This window comes from Helianthus annuus, chromosome 5 (assembly GCF_002127325.2).
Source record: "Helianthus annuus cultivar XRQ/B chromosome 5, HanXRQr2.0-SUNRISE, whole genome shotgun sequence".
Classification (NCBI taxonomy): Eukaryota; Viridiplantae; Streptophyta; class Magnoliopsida; order Asterales; family Asteraceae; genus Helianthus; species Helianthus annuus.
Genome location: NC_035437.2, coordinates 159,515,377 through 159,528,257, shown reverse-complemented (window position 1 = coordinate 159,528,257; position 12,881 = coordinate 159,515,377). Strand labels below are relative to the sequence as shown.

The 12,881-nt window shown below is 34.3% G+C and overlaps 3 protein-coding genes across 4 annotated transcripts; 2 read left to right on the top strand and 1 right to left on the bottom strand.

Annotated features, from left to right (window-relative positions):
• The first annotated feature begins 571 nt into the window (after positions 1-571).
• On the top strand, positions 572-5,648 carry LOC110941810 (MA3 DOMAIN-CONTAINING TRANSLATION REGULATORY FACTOR 1). 2 transcript variants are annotated; one of them, XR_002594442.2, is made up of 6 exons: positions 572-1,540; positions 2,210-2,447; positions 3,126-3,220; positions 3,316-5,102; positions 5,244-5,404; positions 5,501-5,648. XR_002594442.2 is itself a non-coding variant. In XM_022183484.2 (5 exons), the coding sequence occupies exons 2-4, from the start codon at positions 2,225-2,227 to the stop codon at positions 5,083-5,085; spliced, it is 2,088 nt and encodes a 695-aa protein (XP_022039176.1). In that variant the 5' UTR covers positions 572-1,540; positions 2,210-2,224; the 3' UTR covers positions 5,086-5,102; positions 5,244-5,648. The 2 variants fall into 2 exon arrangements, 1 of the variants encoding a protein (XP_022039176.1); XM_022183484.2 differs by having other exon boundaries at positions 5,244-5,648.
• On the bottom strand, positions 5,104-8,598 carry LOC110941812 (CBBY-like protein). The gene is made up of 8 exons (XM_022183486.2): positions 8,176-8,598; positions 7,015-7,085; positions 6,772-6,930; positions 6,638-6,704; positions 6,306-6,401; positions 6,162-6,208; positions 5,880-5,960; positions 5,104-5,385 (listed from the first exon to the last, which is right to left on the bottom strand). The coding sequence occupies exons 1-8, from the start codon at positions 8,470-8,472 to the stop codon at positions 5,265-5,267; spliced, it is 939 nt and encodes a 312-aa protein (XP_022039178.1). The 5' UTR covers positions 8,473-8,598; the 3' UTR covers positions 5,104-5,264.
• A 2,127-nt stretch (positions 8,599-10,725) lies between these two features.
• Positions 10,726-11,698, top strand: LOC110941808. The gene is made up of 5 exons (XM_035990040.1): positions 10,726-10,745; positions 10,866-10,914; positions 11,033-11,326; positions 11,419-11,565; positions 11,684-11,698. The coding sequence occupies exons 1-5, from the start codon at positions 10,726-10,728 to the stop codon at positions 11,696-11,698; spliced, it is 525 nt and encodes a 174-aa protein (XP_035845933.1).
• The last annotated feature ends 1,183 nt before the right edge of the window (positions 11,699-12,881 follow it).

The following is a 12,881-nucleotide window of genomic DNA, read 5'->3' as shown; positions in this document are numbered from 1 at the left end:
ACGACTTCAAATCCAGCATCAAAAGTCCGCAATAAGTTATGATTCACGATTATCTACTATACATCCTGGTATCTGTGGTTAGCTCACAATTGGTCAAACCTCTTAATGGCTCGGCACAAAGTTACCAAACAGCTCTTAAGACGATAAACAAAAAGTACTCCTAAAAAAACAACGAACCCTCTTTTTGTGATTCATAAAACCCTAAAGATAAGGTCACTTAATTATTAGTTGCGTTTGGAGCCCACGATATTAGCCTCCACCCTGAAGTGGATTTGGAGGGTGGGTTTTGGTGGAGGCTAAATTTTTATAGGTTAGGCCAAATTGCCCTCCAAAAGACTAAATTGCCCTTAAGTGATCAGATTTAACAAAAAAAGTTTAATAGGTTAGGTCAAAATGACATAACGTGCAAGATTTTGAAACATTAAGTACAAAATTCATTAATTTTAAAGATAAAGGATATCGCCTGAAAAGGGATATAAATATAAAGAACAAAATTTGCAATTCACTCTACTATAAATAAGCAACATATTTGTGCTTATTGTTGTTGTACCCTTGACTTTGAGAGGGTTTTTTTTTTTTTTTTTTTTTTTTTTTTTTTTTTTTTTTTTTTAAGGATTTTTCCTTTCTAACTCTAAAGCTTCAATCTTTCGCAATTTAATTCTAAAATTTCAATCTTTGGTAATTTAAGCTCCTTGATTAATTTGATTTTTCACTTCTAATTCAACATTTTCCATCTTTTACAAGTTAACCCCTTTGATTTTTTACTTTTAACCCATAGCTTTTCATCTTTTGCAATTAAGCCCAACACTTTTTCACTTTCAACTTTGGTATCTTATACTTTTCATCTTTCACAAGTTTTCTGCTTAACATTTCGTTCCAAATTTTCCGAGTTAACACGCCGCAACGTGCGTGTGGGGTTCAATGTTTTTTCATCTATTTTTTCCGTTTGACAGGCCCGTCACAGCGCGTCTATTTTTCCATATTGGATAAGTATGTCGCAATGCACACGCCAGAAATTGACTTAATTATTCTTTTCTATGTTTTACACACCGTCTCACGGTCATGTAAGAATCATTTGCTTTTATATAATATGATATAAAACTAATGAATCTCAACGTGAAGTGGTAAATTTTTCTTTGCATTTCAAAAAAAAAAAGTGGTAATTCTAGTTAAAAAAAAAAAAGACAAGACCATATTTGTCTTTTCAAAACCCAAACCCTAAATTAGTGTGTGTACGGTACAAGCCTGTTTAGCACAAGTGCCATGTGTAATAGACGGTGACGTAATAACCTACTCTCCGTCCTCATCCAATTCCATTTCGTCCTCTTTTCTCTCTCACAGAGCACACACTCTTTGAGTCTCCAAACACTTCACTCATCATCATCTAGATTCTAGGGTTTCACCATTTCTTCTGCAACTTCATTTTCAGCTAATTCCAAAACGTTTACAGATTCATCATCTTATTCATACCGCAGTGGAAGAGCATAAATCTGTTCGTCAAGTTTATCGCATTCGCTGTTCAGTCATATTCATCCTCTCTGTAAGTTAACTATAACAGATCTATTGCGTTATCATTTAATCAACCGATTTGAGTATGAATTTGAATTTGAGATAAGTTATTGTGCTTTTAGTTAAGTTTCATTACTGCTGAGATTAGTTTTTTTTAGTTATGTAGGATTTGCTAATCGATTGATTTGAGTATGAATCTGAAGTTGAAATAGGTTATTGTACTTTTAGTCGAGTTTCATTGATGCTGATATTTGTTTTTTTTTTTAGAAATTATTGTAGGAATTGCTAATCAACCGATTTGAATATTAAATTGAAGTTGAAATAGGTTTATTGTCGTTTTAATTAAGTTTCATTGATGCTGAGATTAATTTGAATTTGTATTTGAAGTTGAAACAGGTTATTCTACTTTTAGTTGAGTTAACTGATGCTGAGTTTAGTGTTTCTTTTTGAAGTTTTATTTCATGCATCTGATTTTTTGTTTTTTAATATTTAGTAGGATTCGCTAATCAACCGATTTGAGTATGAATTTGAAGTTGAAATAGGTTTATTGTACTTTTGGTTAAGTTTTATTGATGCTGAGATTAGTTTTTTCTTTTTATAGATTATTGTAGGATTTCCTAATCGACCGATTTGAGTATGAATTTGAAGTTGAAATCGGTTATTGCACTTTTGGTAAAGTTTTTATTATGAATTATTGTAGGATTTGTGAGTGGAAATGGCGTCACCGCGTGAGGGGTTTCTGACTGATGAACAGAGGGAAGTGTTGAAAATAGCAACTCAGAGTACGGAGATTTTGTCATCGTCGCCGAAATCGCCGTCATGGTTGATGTCTGAGCAGTCAATTAAAGCTCCGGCTGGAGAGAGGGCGCCAAACGGTGGGATTGCTGTGAGGCATACTCGTCGCTCGCATTCTGGAAAGCTCGGCAGGGCGAAGAAAGGTGTGTGTATAATTAGGAGTATATATTTTAGGTGTTGTTGTTTTGCCTAATATTGAATATGCTGGAGTTAGTGATGTTTATCGGGTTATTCGTGTTTTTGATGTTTGAAAGTCTAACCGAAACTTGACCCTAATAACTATCGGTTTAATCAGTTTCCGGGTTATGAGTTTGTTCAGGTAAGGGTTCTTCGGGTATGGGTGAGATCACGCCGGGCGGGTAAAATCGACGGTCCTAGCTGGAGGATTGCATGGTTAGAAAATTGTTGCTATTTTGCATCTGACTTATCTGGTCTGTCTCTGTCTTTTCGAGTCATTTTAGAATAAATGACTGCATATAGTTGAAACAATAGTGATGCTCTTTGAACTCCTTTTGTTACCATATATGTATCTTTTGTTGATGTACTGTTCTGTTTCGTGTCTCCAAGGAGCTTTTGATAAGGGTGGGTTTTTTTTTTTTGTGGTTTTATCGATTATTTGATAAAACAGGGGCATTTAGTCCATACTTTGGTTGGATACATTTCCTGGCCTTCTTATCTGATTTTTAATCTCTTTGCTTCGTTTCATTGTTTATATTATGAATTTGAGCTAATGGTAGGCAGTGTGTTCAAGCTTTCTGTTTGTTTTGTGTAGCTTTTATATTTTTGTGTTATATTGTTTTGCTGACCAACCTTGAAATCAGATGGTGGTGGTGGTAAGGGTACTTGGGGAAAACTACTTGACACTGATGGTGAAACTCATATTGATCGCAATGACCCTAATTACGATAGTGGCGAGGTAGTTATTTAACTTATTTTCATCTTCTTATTTATAATGATTAGTTGTTAATATTTTTAGCATACTCATGTAATTGCTTTTATGTTGAAATCTAGGAGCCATATCAACTTGTGGGGTCCACTGTTTCCGACCCGTTAGACGAGTACAAAAGAAAGGTGGCATCCATCATTGATGAATACTTCACCAATGATGATGTGGATTTAGCAGCATCTGAACTCAGGGAACTCGGGTCATCTGAATTCCACCCTTATTTCGTTAAGAGGCTTGTATCAATGGCCATGGACAGACACGACAAGGAGAAAGAAATGGCTTCGGTTCTTCTTTCGGCTCTTTATTCTGATGTCATCAGTTCTACACAAATCAAACAAGGGTTTTTCATGCTTCTCGAGTCTGCTGATGACCTGGAGGTTGACATACTTGATGCAGTCGAGATTCTTGCCTTATTCGTTGCTCGTGCTGTGGTTGATGATATCCTTCCTCCATCCTTTGTGACCCGCGCCAAAAAATCACTATCAGAATCATCGAAAGGATTCCAAGTTCTTCAAACTGCAGAAAAAAGTTATCTGTCAGCCCCGCATCATGCAGAACTGGTTGAGCGGCGATGGGGCGGGAGCACCCACGTCACCGTGGAGGAAGTCAAGAAAAGAATTTCTGATCTGTTGAGAGAGTATGTAGAGAGTGGTGATACTTCTGAGGCGTGTAGGTGTATCCGCCAGCTAGGCGTTGCGTTCTTTCATCATGAAGTTGTCAAACGGGCATTGGTTCTAGCCATGGAGAATCGTGCTGCCGAGCCAGTAATTTTGAAGCTACTGAAAGAAGCATCTGAAGAAGGTCTAATAAGCTCGAGTCAAATGTTCAAAGGTTTTGCCCGGTTACATGATAGCCTTGATGACCTGGTGCTCGACATCCCTTCTGCCAAGTCATTGTTCGAGTCCTTAGTCCAGCTGGCGGTTACCGACAGCTGGCTTGATTCGTCCTTCGTGAACTCATGGGGAAATGGGCTCGCTACAGAGGCTGAAGATGAGAATTTACGGCGATACAAAAAGGAAATCGTGACGATAATTCATGAGTATTTTCTTTCAGATGATATTCCTGAACTCATTAGGAATCTTGAGGATCTCGGGTCACCTGAATACAACCCGGTTTTCTTAAAAAAGTTAATAACTCTTGCTATGGATAGAAAAAACCGAGAGAAGGAAATGGCATCTGTTTTACTCTCTGCACTTCACATAGAAATCTTTTCGACTCAAGATATTGTTGACGGTTTTACCCTCCTCCTAGAATCTGCAGAAGATACGGCTTTAGACATACTCGATGCATCAAACGAGCTCGCACTTTTCCTCGCACGGGCGGTTATTGATGATGTCCTAGTTCCGTTGAATCTGGATGAAATAGGGAACCGGTTAGCACCAAACTGCAACGGGAGTGAGACGGTTCACGTGGCTCAGTCACTTGTAAGTGCCCGCCATGCAGGTGAGAGACTATTGAGGTGTTGGGGCGGTGGGTCAGGGTGGGCAGTGGAAGACGCCAAGGACAAAATCACGAAGTTACTTGAAGAATACGAAACTGGGGGTGTTGTCGGTGAGGCATGTGAGTGCATCCGCGATATGGGGATGCCATTTTTTAACCACGAGGTGGTTAAAAAAGCGTTGGTGATGGCTATGGAGAAGAAGAATGACAGGATGCTGGATTTGTTGCACGAGTGTTTTAGTGAAGGGCTGATTACTACTAATCAGATGACAAAAGGTTTTGGTAGGGTTAAAGACGGGCTCGATGACCTGGCGCTCGATATTCCTGATGCTCGTGACAAGTTTAAGGTTTACTATGAGCATGCTATGGTTAGAGGGTGGCTGTTTCCTATGTAACTGTCATGCATCACGAGGTATACATAATATATGTAAGCTATATGAATTGAATCCGTACATTGGTTTTGACAATTGAATTCCTCTACAGTTTTTTTTTGTTTGTTAAAATACATACAATACGATACGAAAGCGAGATGAAAATTGTTACAAACTTGTAGGTAGCTTGGCTGGCTGGCTGGCTAGACATATTGCTTTTGAAGAAGGTTGGTGCAGAAGTCAAGATCAAACCTTTCTTCAGGTGGATCACCAATGCAATCAAAAACAGCATCCGCATTCTTGAAGTCTTCATCTGCAGTGTAACTGTTATCCCAATAAAAGAGTTAATCTATAAACCTTTGTAAATTAAACTCATTCATACCCACAATAGCAGCAATTCAGGGTTTCTAATCAGGTTATGTTCTATTATATGAACCAGGTCTTGTTGAAACTGATCTAAACCGAAACAAGTCGGCCGGCTTGAAACTATTATGGTTCGGTTTAGTGGTTTGGAGCTTGGAACCGATTGTGTAAAACTTAACTGGTCCTTTGGCGATTTTCTGTATTTATTTTTTCATTTTTGAATATCCACTTATGTTTAGGGTTTATATTCATAAGCAATCTTTACCATTAAAAAAAATTAAAACAAACTAAATATTTGAAAAACAAAAAAATTGGTTCAAATTGTCACTTGCTTTGTGTTTCTTGAAGCTATGGCCAGCGGCTTGGCCTAGAATTTTTTACTACTTTTACACTAATTTTTTTTAGCTTTGTACGTCTACCGAAAGGTGTAGGAAAAGGAATAAACGAACGCTTACCCGCTCTTTGTGACTATGCATGTCATTCCGGCGGCTTTTGCTGCTGCAAGACCTATGCCACTGTCTTCTACCACTACACATCTGCAGGAACCAATATAATAAAATGGGCAGCAAGGCGTCGGGCTAAGCAACGTGTTTATTAACAAACAATTTTTTTCATATTTTTCTATCCGGTCCATATAAGGTCAAATGTAACCCAGCATGACATATTCATACGCAAGATTTTAACAACTGGAGTGATTTCTAAGAACAAAAGATAATTCTGGTTGCATGAATGATTACCTTGATGGTTCTACACCCAAAGTGGTGGCTGCTAGATTGTAAATCGCCTGAAAAGGGTATATCATCTTTGTGAATAAACTCGCAACCGAATGATGTAGTCTGTAATGAAATTCAATAGTAAAAACGACTGGTAAGCTATACTACCGGGTCAGGCTTTTTACGTGGAACCACATCACCAGCAAAAATTTGGATCTTTGCAGCTCGCTCGGGTCCCAAAAGAAACGAGACTATAGCAGATACCTGCAACCATGAATTCGAATACATTCACAAGATTCTTGGACACATATATGTAACATAAAAATAGTCTTAAAAGGAACTATGCAAACATGTTGAGGTTGCAAAAGTGTATTTTAATGCATAAAACCTCTTTGCTGTTTCTTGGTGGCCCAACAACCAAAAGGTTGCGGTTCAAGTCTTACTAGCGAAATGGGTGTGTGGGGCAACCTAACCTAGCCTTTTTAAAAAATGACACATACCGCCTTTTCGTTAGAAGTGCTGCAAACCGCAACTTTGACACCTTTGGCAAAAGCCTGATCTATCAACCTGTAACACCCAAAACTCACAATTGGAATTCGAAAAGCTAACAAAAAATGAAAAAGAAGTTGCTTACTTTGCAACACCGGGACGTAATGGCAACAACTTCTTCTCAATAAGAACCATAAACAACTCGGTTTTTCGCTTGTGAAGTGAAGCTATAAAGTCCTTCCTTTCTTGTTCGCCTTTTGGAGCGTTCGCTGGCCAACCCGTTTCGTTGAAGTATGCTGTCATTCTTTTAATTACAAAGAACCCGCCATGGTTGTTAAACAATTCACAAAAAAAATATATACCTATATATAGGTTACATTATGTGTACCTTTCTTTTCCACCACCAATTTTAAGTAATTCACCATACAAGTCTACATCCCATGTCACTCCCAATTCTTTCTGTGTAATTAAAACAAAATATCTGGTTAACAGTTTGACTTTTGAGGTCAAAATCAGAGTAATTACAGTGTAAATTGACATGTAATCTTCAAATTATGGAGGAATGGATGAAACTAAATAACATATTACAATTAGACTGTTATGGGTGCCCAATTCTTTCTGTGTAATCAAAACCAAATCTCTAGTTAATAATTTGACTTTTGAGGTCAAAATTAGAGTAAATTACAGTCTAAATTGGCATGGAATCTTCAAATTAGGTCAAAATCATTAATAAAACTGTATAACACATTACAATTAAAACAGTTTATCTACCGATAATTTCATCCAAATTAATGTCTATTGCAGATCATAACACAAACAACTTCACTCAAAAGTCAAAATGCATGCCAACAACATTCAAACCCAAAGTTTTTAAAAACCGGTTTTTAAATTGTACCGGTTTAGGTTCAGAAATGGTTCAACCGGGTTGACTAATTAACCCTATAAATTCATAAAATACAATTTTACTCAAAAAATAATCCAAAACTATACAATTTCATAATAAAAAATATTCTAAAAGTTAATGCATAATAAAAAATAATCAAAAAATTCACTGTTGTTACCATTTTAGGCGTTAGGTTTTTCTAAGAACGTAAATCGTCACCTTTTTGTGCCCATAAAAGATTAAAACTCCAAATTTTAACCTTTGACCCGGTACTGGAATACCGGTTTAAACTAGTATAACCCAATTTACCGGCGGTACAACTTCCTTACCGTTCTCTCAGTTTACCGGTATGATTCGTGCCGGCTAAGCTTCCGACATCCGGTTTAACCGGTTCAACCAGCCGGTATAAACAGGTTTTTAAAACATTGTTCAAACCAAATCAAAAGAAATGCACACTTTCTATGTAATCAAAACACAATATCTGGTTAATAGTTTGACTTTTGAGATCAAAACAAGAGTAATTCACAGTCTAAATCAGCATAAAACACCTTCAAATTAGGTCAAAATCATTGATGAAACTATACAACATATTAGTATATTACATTACAATCAGAATGCAATCAACTTAACTAAAAAATGCATAACAAAATCAAAACAAATTCATACTTCGTTAAACGTATCGTTAAACGATACGCGATGACCGTCCTTTTCAGTATCAACAAGAACACCGTCGCAATCAAACAGCAGAGCTGACGGAAGAACCGACGAATCAACCGCCGAGCATCTGAAACCACCGCTTCTCGATCGTCCAATCGCATTACGACTCAGCGGATTTGAGAATTTGACGATCGAAGATCGAATTGAAAGTTCGGGTAGTAACGAAGATCTGAATTGGTTGGTGACATGGCGAGTGGTTGGAGTGCGAGAGTGAAGAAGAGATGAAGGAGTGATGATTGAGGCCATATTTGTGGTGGATTGATTGGTATGATTTTAGTTGTTTTATTTGGTGGAGTTGTGATTTTGTGGCTATCTATCCTGCAGCATGTTGATTTGGATTTGCATGACCACCACATGATACACATACCCTGCAATCCAGCATCTTCAAGTCATCACATATGGTCGTTATCCAATAGGCCCGGAAACACCAATAGAAACGGGTCGGGTCGGTTCGGGTTGGGTTGATATAAATGGTTTTAGTAAAATTTAAGAGTTAACTAGAATTACCATCCGCCGCAATGCGGCGGAGGATTCATCTATATCTATATATATATATAAATGAGATGGATTTGGGCAATGTGGCATTTGTCTTTGGCCATGTAGGATGATGTGGCAATGTGATTTAGGAGGGAAATCCCATTCCTCTATACATTCGCAATTCCTAACAAAAGTAGGCGGCATCCGAATTTACTTGGGTCGGGTTATGTGTGGTCCGAAAACAACCAGCTTTTATATTCAGATCATTTATAACCTAATTGAAATCTCATTTTACTATGTAATCTCCTTCTTTTCTTCTTGATTCGGTTATCTTCTCTCCCATTTTACAAAAATTAGGTCAACATCAAAGGTAAATACACTGATTTGAACCTAAATTTATGTTATTATATGTTTTGTATCAAGAACAAGACTTTGATTTTAACATTTGTTTTGTTTTGATTTTTGTAGATCCAACCGTAAATCTTTAAGGTATGTTGTTTATTCCTTTATCCCACCATAATCTGATTTATTTTGGTCTGATTTTTTGTAGATCCCACCATAATCTCCTTCTTTTCTTCTTGATTCGGTTATCTTCTCTCCCATTTTACAAAAATTAGGTCAACATCAAAGGTAAATACACTGATTTGAACATAAATTTTTGTTATTATATGTTTTGTATCAAGAACAGACTTTGATTTTAACATTTGTTTTGTTTTGATTTTTGTAGATCCAACCGTACATCTTTAAAGTATGTTGTTTATTCCTTTATCCCACCATTATCTGATTTATTTTGGTCTGATTTTTGTAGATCCCACCATAAATCACATTTGTTTTGGTCTGATTTCTGTATCTCTCACCATAAATCTTGAAGGTATGCTGGTTATTCATTACCTACATATTGATTTACTATTCTCATTTTTGTACATCCAAATATTTTTATCGCATTTAATGATTTTTCTTGATTTTTGTATTCATGTCAACCCCGAACTCTGGCATAACAATCGGAATCCCATCTTTCTGCAAGCAAGAAGGTTAATTAAATCTTATCATTTTTTTAACTTTTATAAATTTACCATCTATATTTTTATTATGTTTTATGTTATGTTTTTATTAATTACCAGTACGGTATCAATTTATAAGATTAGTATAGAAAATTTTTAATATTAATTATAACTAATATGTTATAAATTTTTAAAAAATAATTATAGATATAAATTTATAATATTATTTAAATTTAATTTTTTTTTTAAAACATAGTAATGTTCTTAACCTTAATTTTGGAAACTAAAATTAAAATTTGGGTTGTCTAAGTAGTAATTGTTTCTATACTTAGATTGCCGTTTTATTTTATTTTTAAAGATTTTATGTCCTTTGCAGTTATGGTTCCAGTCAACTCTTCAACTTCCCTCCAATCTTCTTCCAAGAATACCATCGGTTTCCATATTACAACTTATTTCTTCAGTGGATCTATATATATAGATTGTTTTACATTCCTCACATTGTCCATCTACATCTACTTTTTATTCAATCCATATCTGAGGTTCACATATCGCTCTACAAACATGTAAGTTGTTTATGTTTAATTCAATCATTAATCATTATTCATGTGTTCTTGATTTTATTTAATTTTTGTAAACTATGTTTATGTTTATTTACTATGTTTATTTTGTAAACATGTAAGTTGTTTATTTACTATGTTTATCTAATCTCTTGCGGAATATGATGTTTATAGTAAACCCCGATTCCGATTGTATTCTTATATGTGAGTTTTTCAATCTGATGTATTGTTTTATGTGATATGTGATGTTAATTTGTTAATTTTTAATGTGATATCATTTTATTTATATCATCGGTTGCCTAAATTTGTTATAGATTTTGTAATAAAAGATATTTATTTTGATGTTTGTTACCTTTTTAATGTTAGTATAATATGTTGTTAAATTTTTTTTTGTTGTTTGTAGTACTTTTTATTATAATTCATATGACGTTTTTTTATTTAACATGTTTCTGTAGATTATTGCTATGGCTGAAGGTTCATCAAGGTATTTTTTTGTTCGTTTTTGTTATTTTATGTAACATCTCATCTATGTACAATCTCTGTTGTTTTTATTTTTTTCTTCTTTACACTACCATTAACATCTTATTTTTTAAATCATTTTCAGTCAACCATGGTTCTTAAGGCTAATGAATGTAGCAGATACAGTTATTTTGGTAAGTGACAATTTATTACATAATTTTTGTTTTGTTCTTATTAAATACAGTTTATTATTATTGTGTTATTTATAAATTTAATGATATTGTAATTCTTTTTTTTTTTTTTTTTTATTAGTGCATTCCAGATGATGCTGCTTGCAAACTATGGGGTGTTTATAAAGGTCCTACCAATGTTATGATACACACTCAAGATGGCCGAGAGTTTAATGTTTCTTTAAGCGGTGCTAAAGGAAAGTTATTCCTCTTCCATGGTTGGTCCAATGTTGTAGAACATTTGAGTCTAACGAAAGGCTGTTTGGTAGTATTTAATCCCGTATCGTCTACTACTTTTAAATTAACATCTTATGTTGATGGCGTTAGTCGTGGCTCTTTTTGGACGTATTTGCTACCTCCATCATCGCATTTTTATGTAAGATATATTATTTTTTTTTTCTTATTGTATGTATGATCAAATACTTATATTCTGAATAAATTTTTTTTCTTTGTTTGTTATTCCCACAGGTCATTCCTGAAAGCATCCTGCCAAAAGTTTATGAATATTCATCAAATGATGTAATATCTACTGTAATGTTGGGTAACAAAATTTTTAATGTTGCCATTGAAACATCTGACGGTAAAGTTGGATTTACCGTTGGTTTTGACGTAATGGTCAGTATGTTACATTTGAAGGTTGATTGTATTTTGTTATTTACAAAAGGTTTTGGCAATTTTTTCCTTTTAAAAGTTTTTGGACAAAACGGACTTGAAGTCGATTTTTCTCATGTAGATATCGAAGTGGTAAGTTTAATTTCGTTACTTTATAAGCTTTTATATGTTAATGTTATACAATTTATATGCCTTAATTTGCAGCCTGAAGTTGCACCTATCGATGCTGAAAATGAAGGTGAAGTACAAATACATGGTTCTGTTCGTCGTTTTAGACGTATGGCTGGTGAACGTTATTTTGTAAGTTTTAATATCAATTTTTCAACATTTCTAAACATGATTTGCATTTTTTTGTTACTTAATATACATTGTTATTTTTCTTTCATATTTATTATTATTTTTATTTTTACATCTATACAGAGGATTCCGGATCCTGTTTCACGGATGGCTAGACTTCATGAAGGTTTAAAAGATATCACTGTTAGGCTTATGCATCTCGATCCACCTAAGCAATTTACCAACGGTACAAGACGGGAAAAAAAAAACAGGAGGAGGTTGGCGATACGCGTTGACCGGTTGGAGGAAGTTCATGAAAGCTGCTAGAATTAACGTCCTTGACACGGTTCACTATTCTTTTGATGAGAATGAGCAGGTGTTGAGTGTTGAACGAGTTGAACCTTACGATAGCCGTACTAATTAGTTATATCACATTGATGGAAATTTTTTTGCCTTTCATATGTTAGATTTTAACTCTATATATTGTTTTTTTTGGTTTAGTCGTTATGGTTTTTATGTTAAACAGTAATTTCTTAAATTTTATAAAGACTTGTTTGATGCTTGTATATGTTACAAATTAAAAAACCTTTGTCTGCTTCTAATTTCAATTAATTACATTTATTCCGTATTATTTCTTTTTGTTTAACCACTCATTTGGCATGTCTTGAAAGTTTAATCTCTGTGTTAAATACTAATTTCTTAAATGTTATAAATCGTTGTATAGTGCTAATGATGTTACAAATTTATTCAAAAATTATATGTAAAACAATTTTATTTTAATGAATTAATCATTTAACATGATTTAAATTAATTTTGTATCCCATTCTTTCTTTAATCTTTTTAATTAATCTACATCTACATATAGTATATAGTTCTTATTATTATAACATAGTATTATGAATCTGTAGTACTACATATATAATACATAGATTACACTCTGATTATCATTTGGTCAGCTTGAATTTTATTTTTCCCAACTTTCATTCTAATTTATTTATATAACATTTTTCAAAGCTAACAATTATTATAAACATTTTAATTAT

Coding starts and splice junctions, on each gene's coding strand:
- LOC110941810 (XM_022183484.2), top strand. CDS start 2,225: ATGGCGTCACCGCGTGAGGGGTTTCTGACTGATGAACAGAGGGAAGTG. Junction 2,448..3,125: donor GCTCGGCAGGGCGAAGAAAG/GTGTGTGTATAA, acceptor CCTTGAAATCAG/ATGGTGGTGGTGGTAAGGGT. Junction 3,221..3,315: donor CTAATTACGATAGTGGCGAG/GTAGTTATTTAA, acceptor GTTGAAATCTAG/GAGCCATATCAACTTGTGGG.
- LOC110941812 (XM_022183486.2), bottom strand. CDS start 8,472: ATGGCCTCAATCATCACTCCTTCATCTCTTCTTCACTCTCGCACTCCA. Junction 7,086..8,175: donor TTAACGATACGTTTAACGAA/GTATGAATTTGT, acceptor TTAATTACACAG/AAAGAATTGGGAGTGACATG. Junction 5,386..5,879: donor TGCATAGTCACAAAGAGCGG/GTAAGCGTTCGT, acceptor TTGGGATAACAG/TTACACTGCAGATGAAGACT.
- LOC110941808 (XM_035990040.1), top strand. CDS start 10,726: ATGGCTGAAGGTTCATCAAG. Junction 10,746..10,865: donor ATGGCTGAAGGTTCATCAAG/GTATTTTTTTGT, acceptor AATCATTTTCAG/TCAACCATGGTTCTTAAGGC. Junction 11,327..11,418: donor CTCCATCATCGCATTTTTAT/GTAAGATATATT, acceptor TTATTCCCACAG/GTCATTCCTGAAAGCATCCT.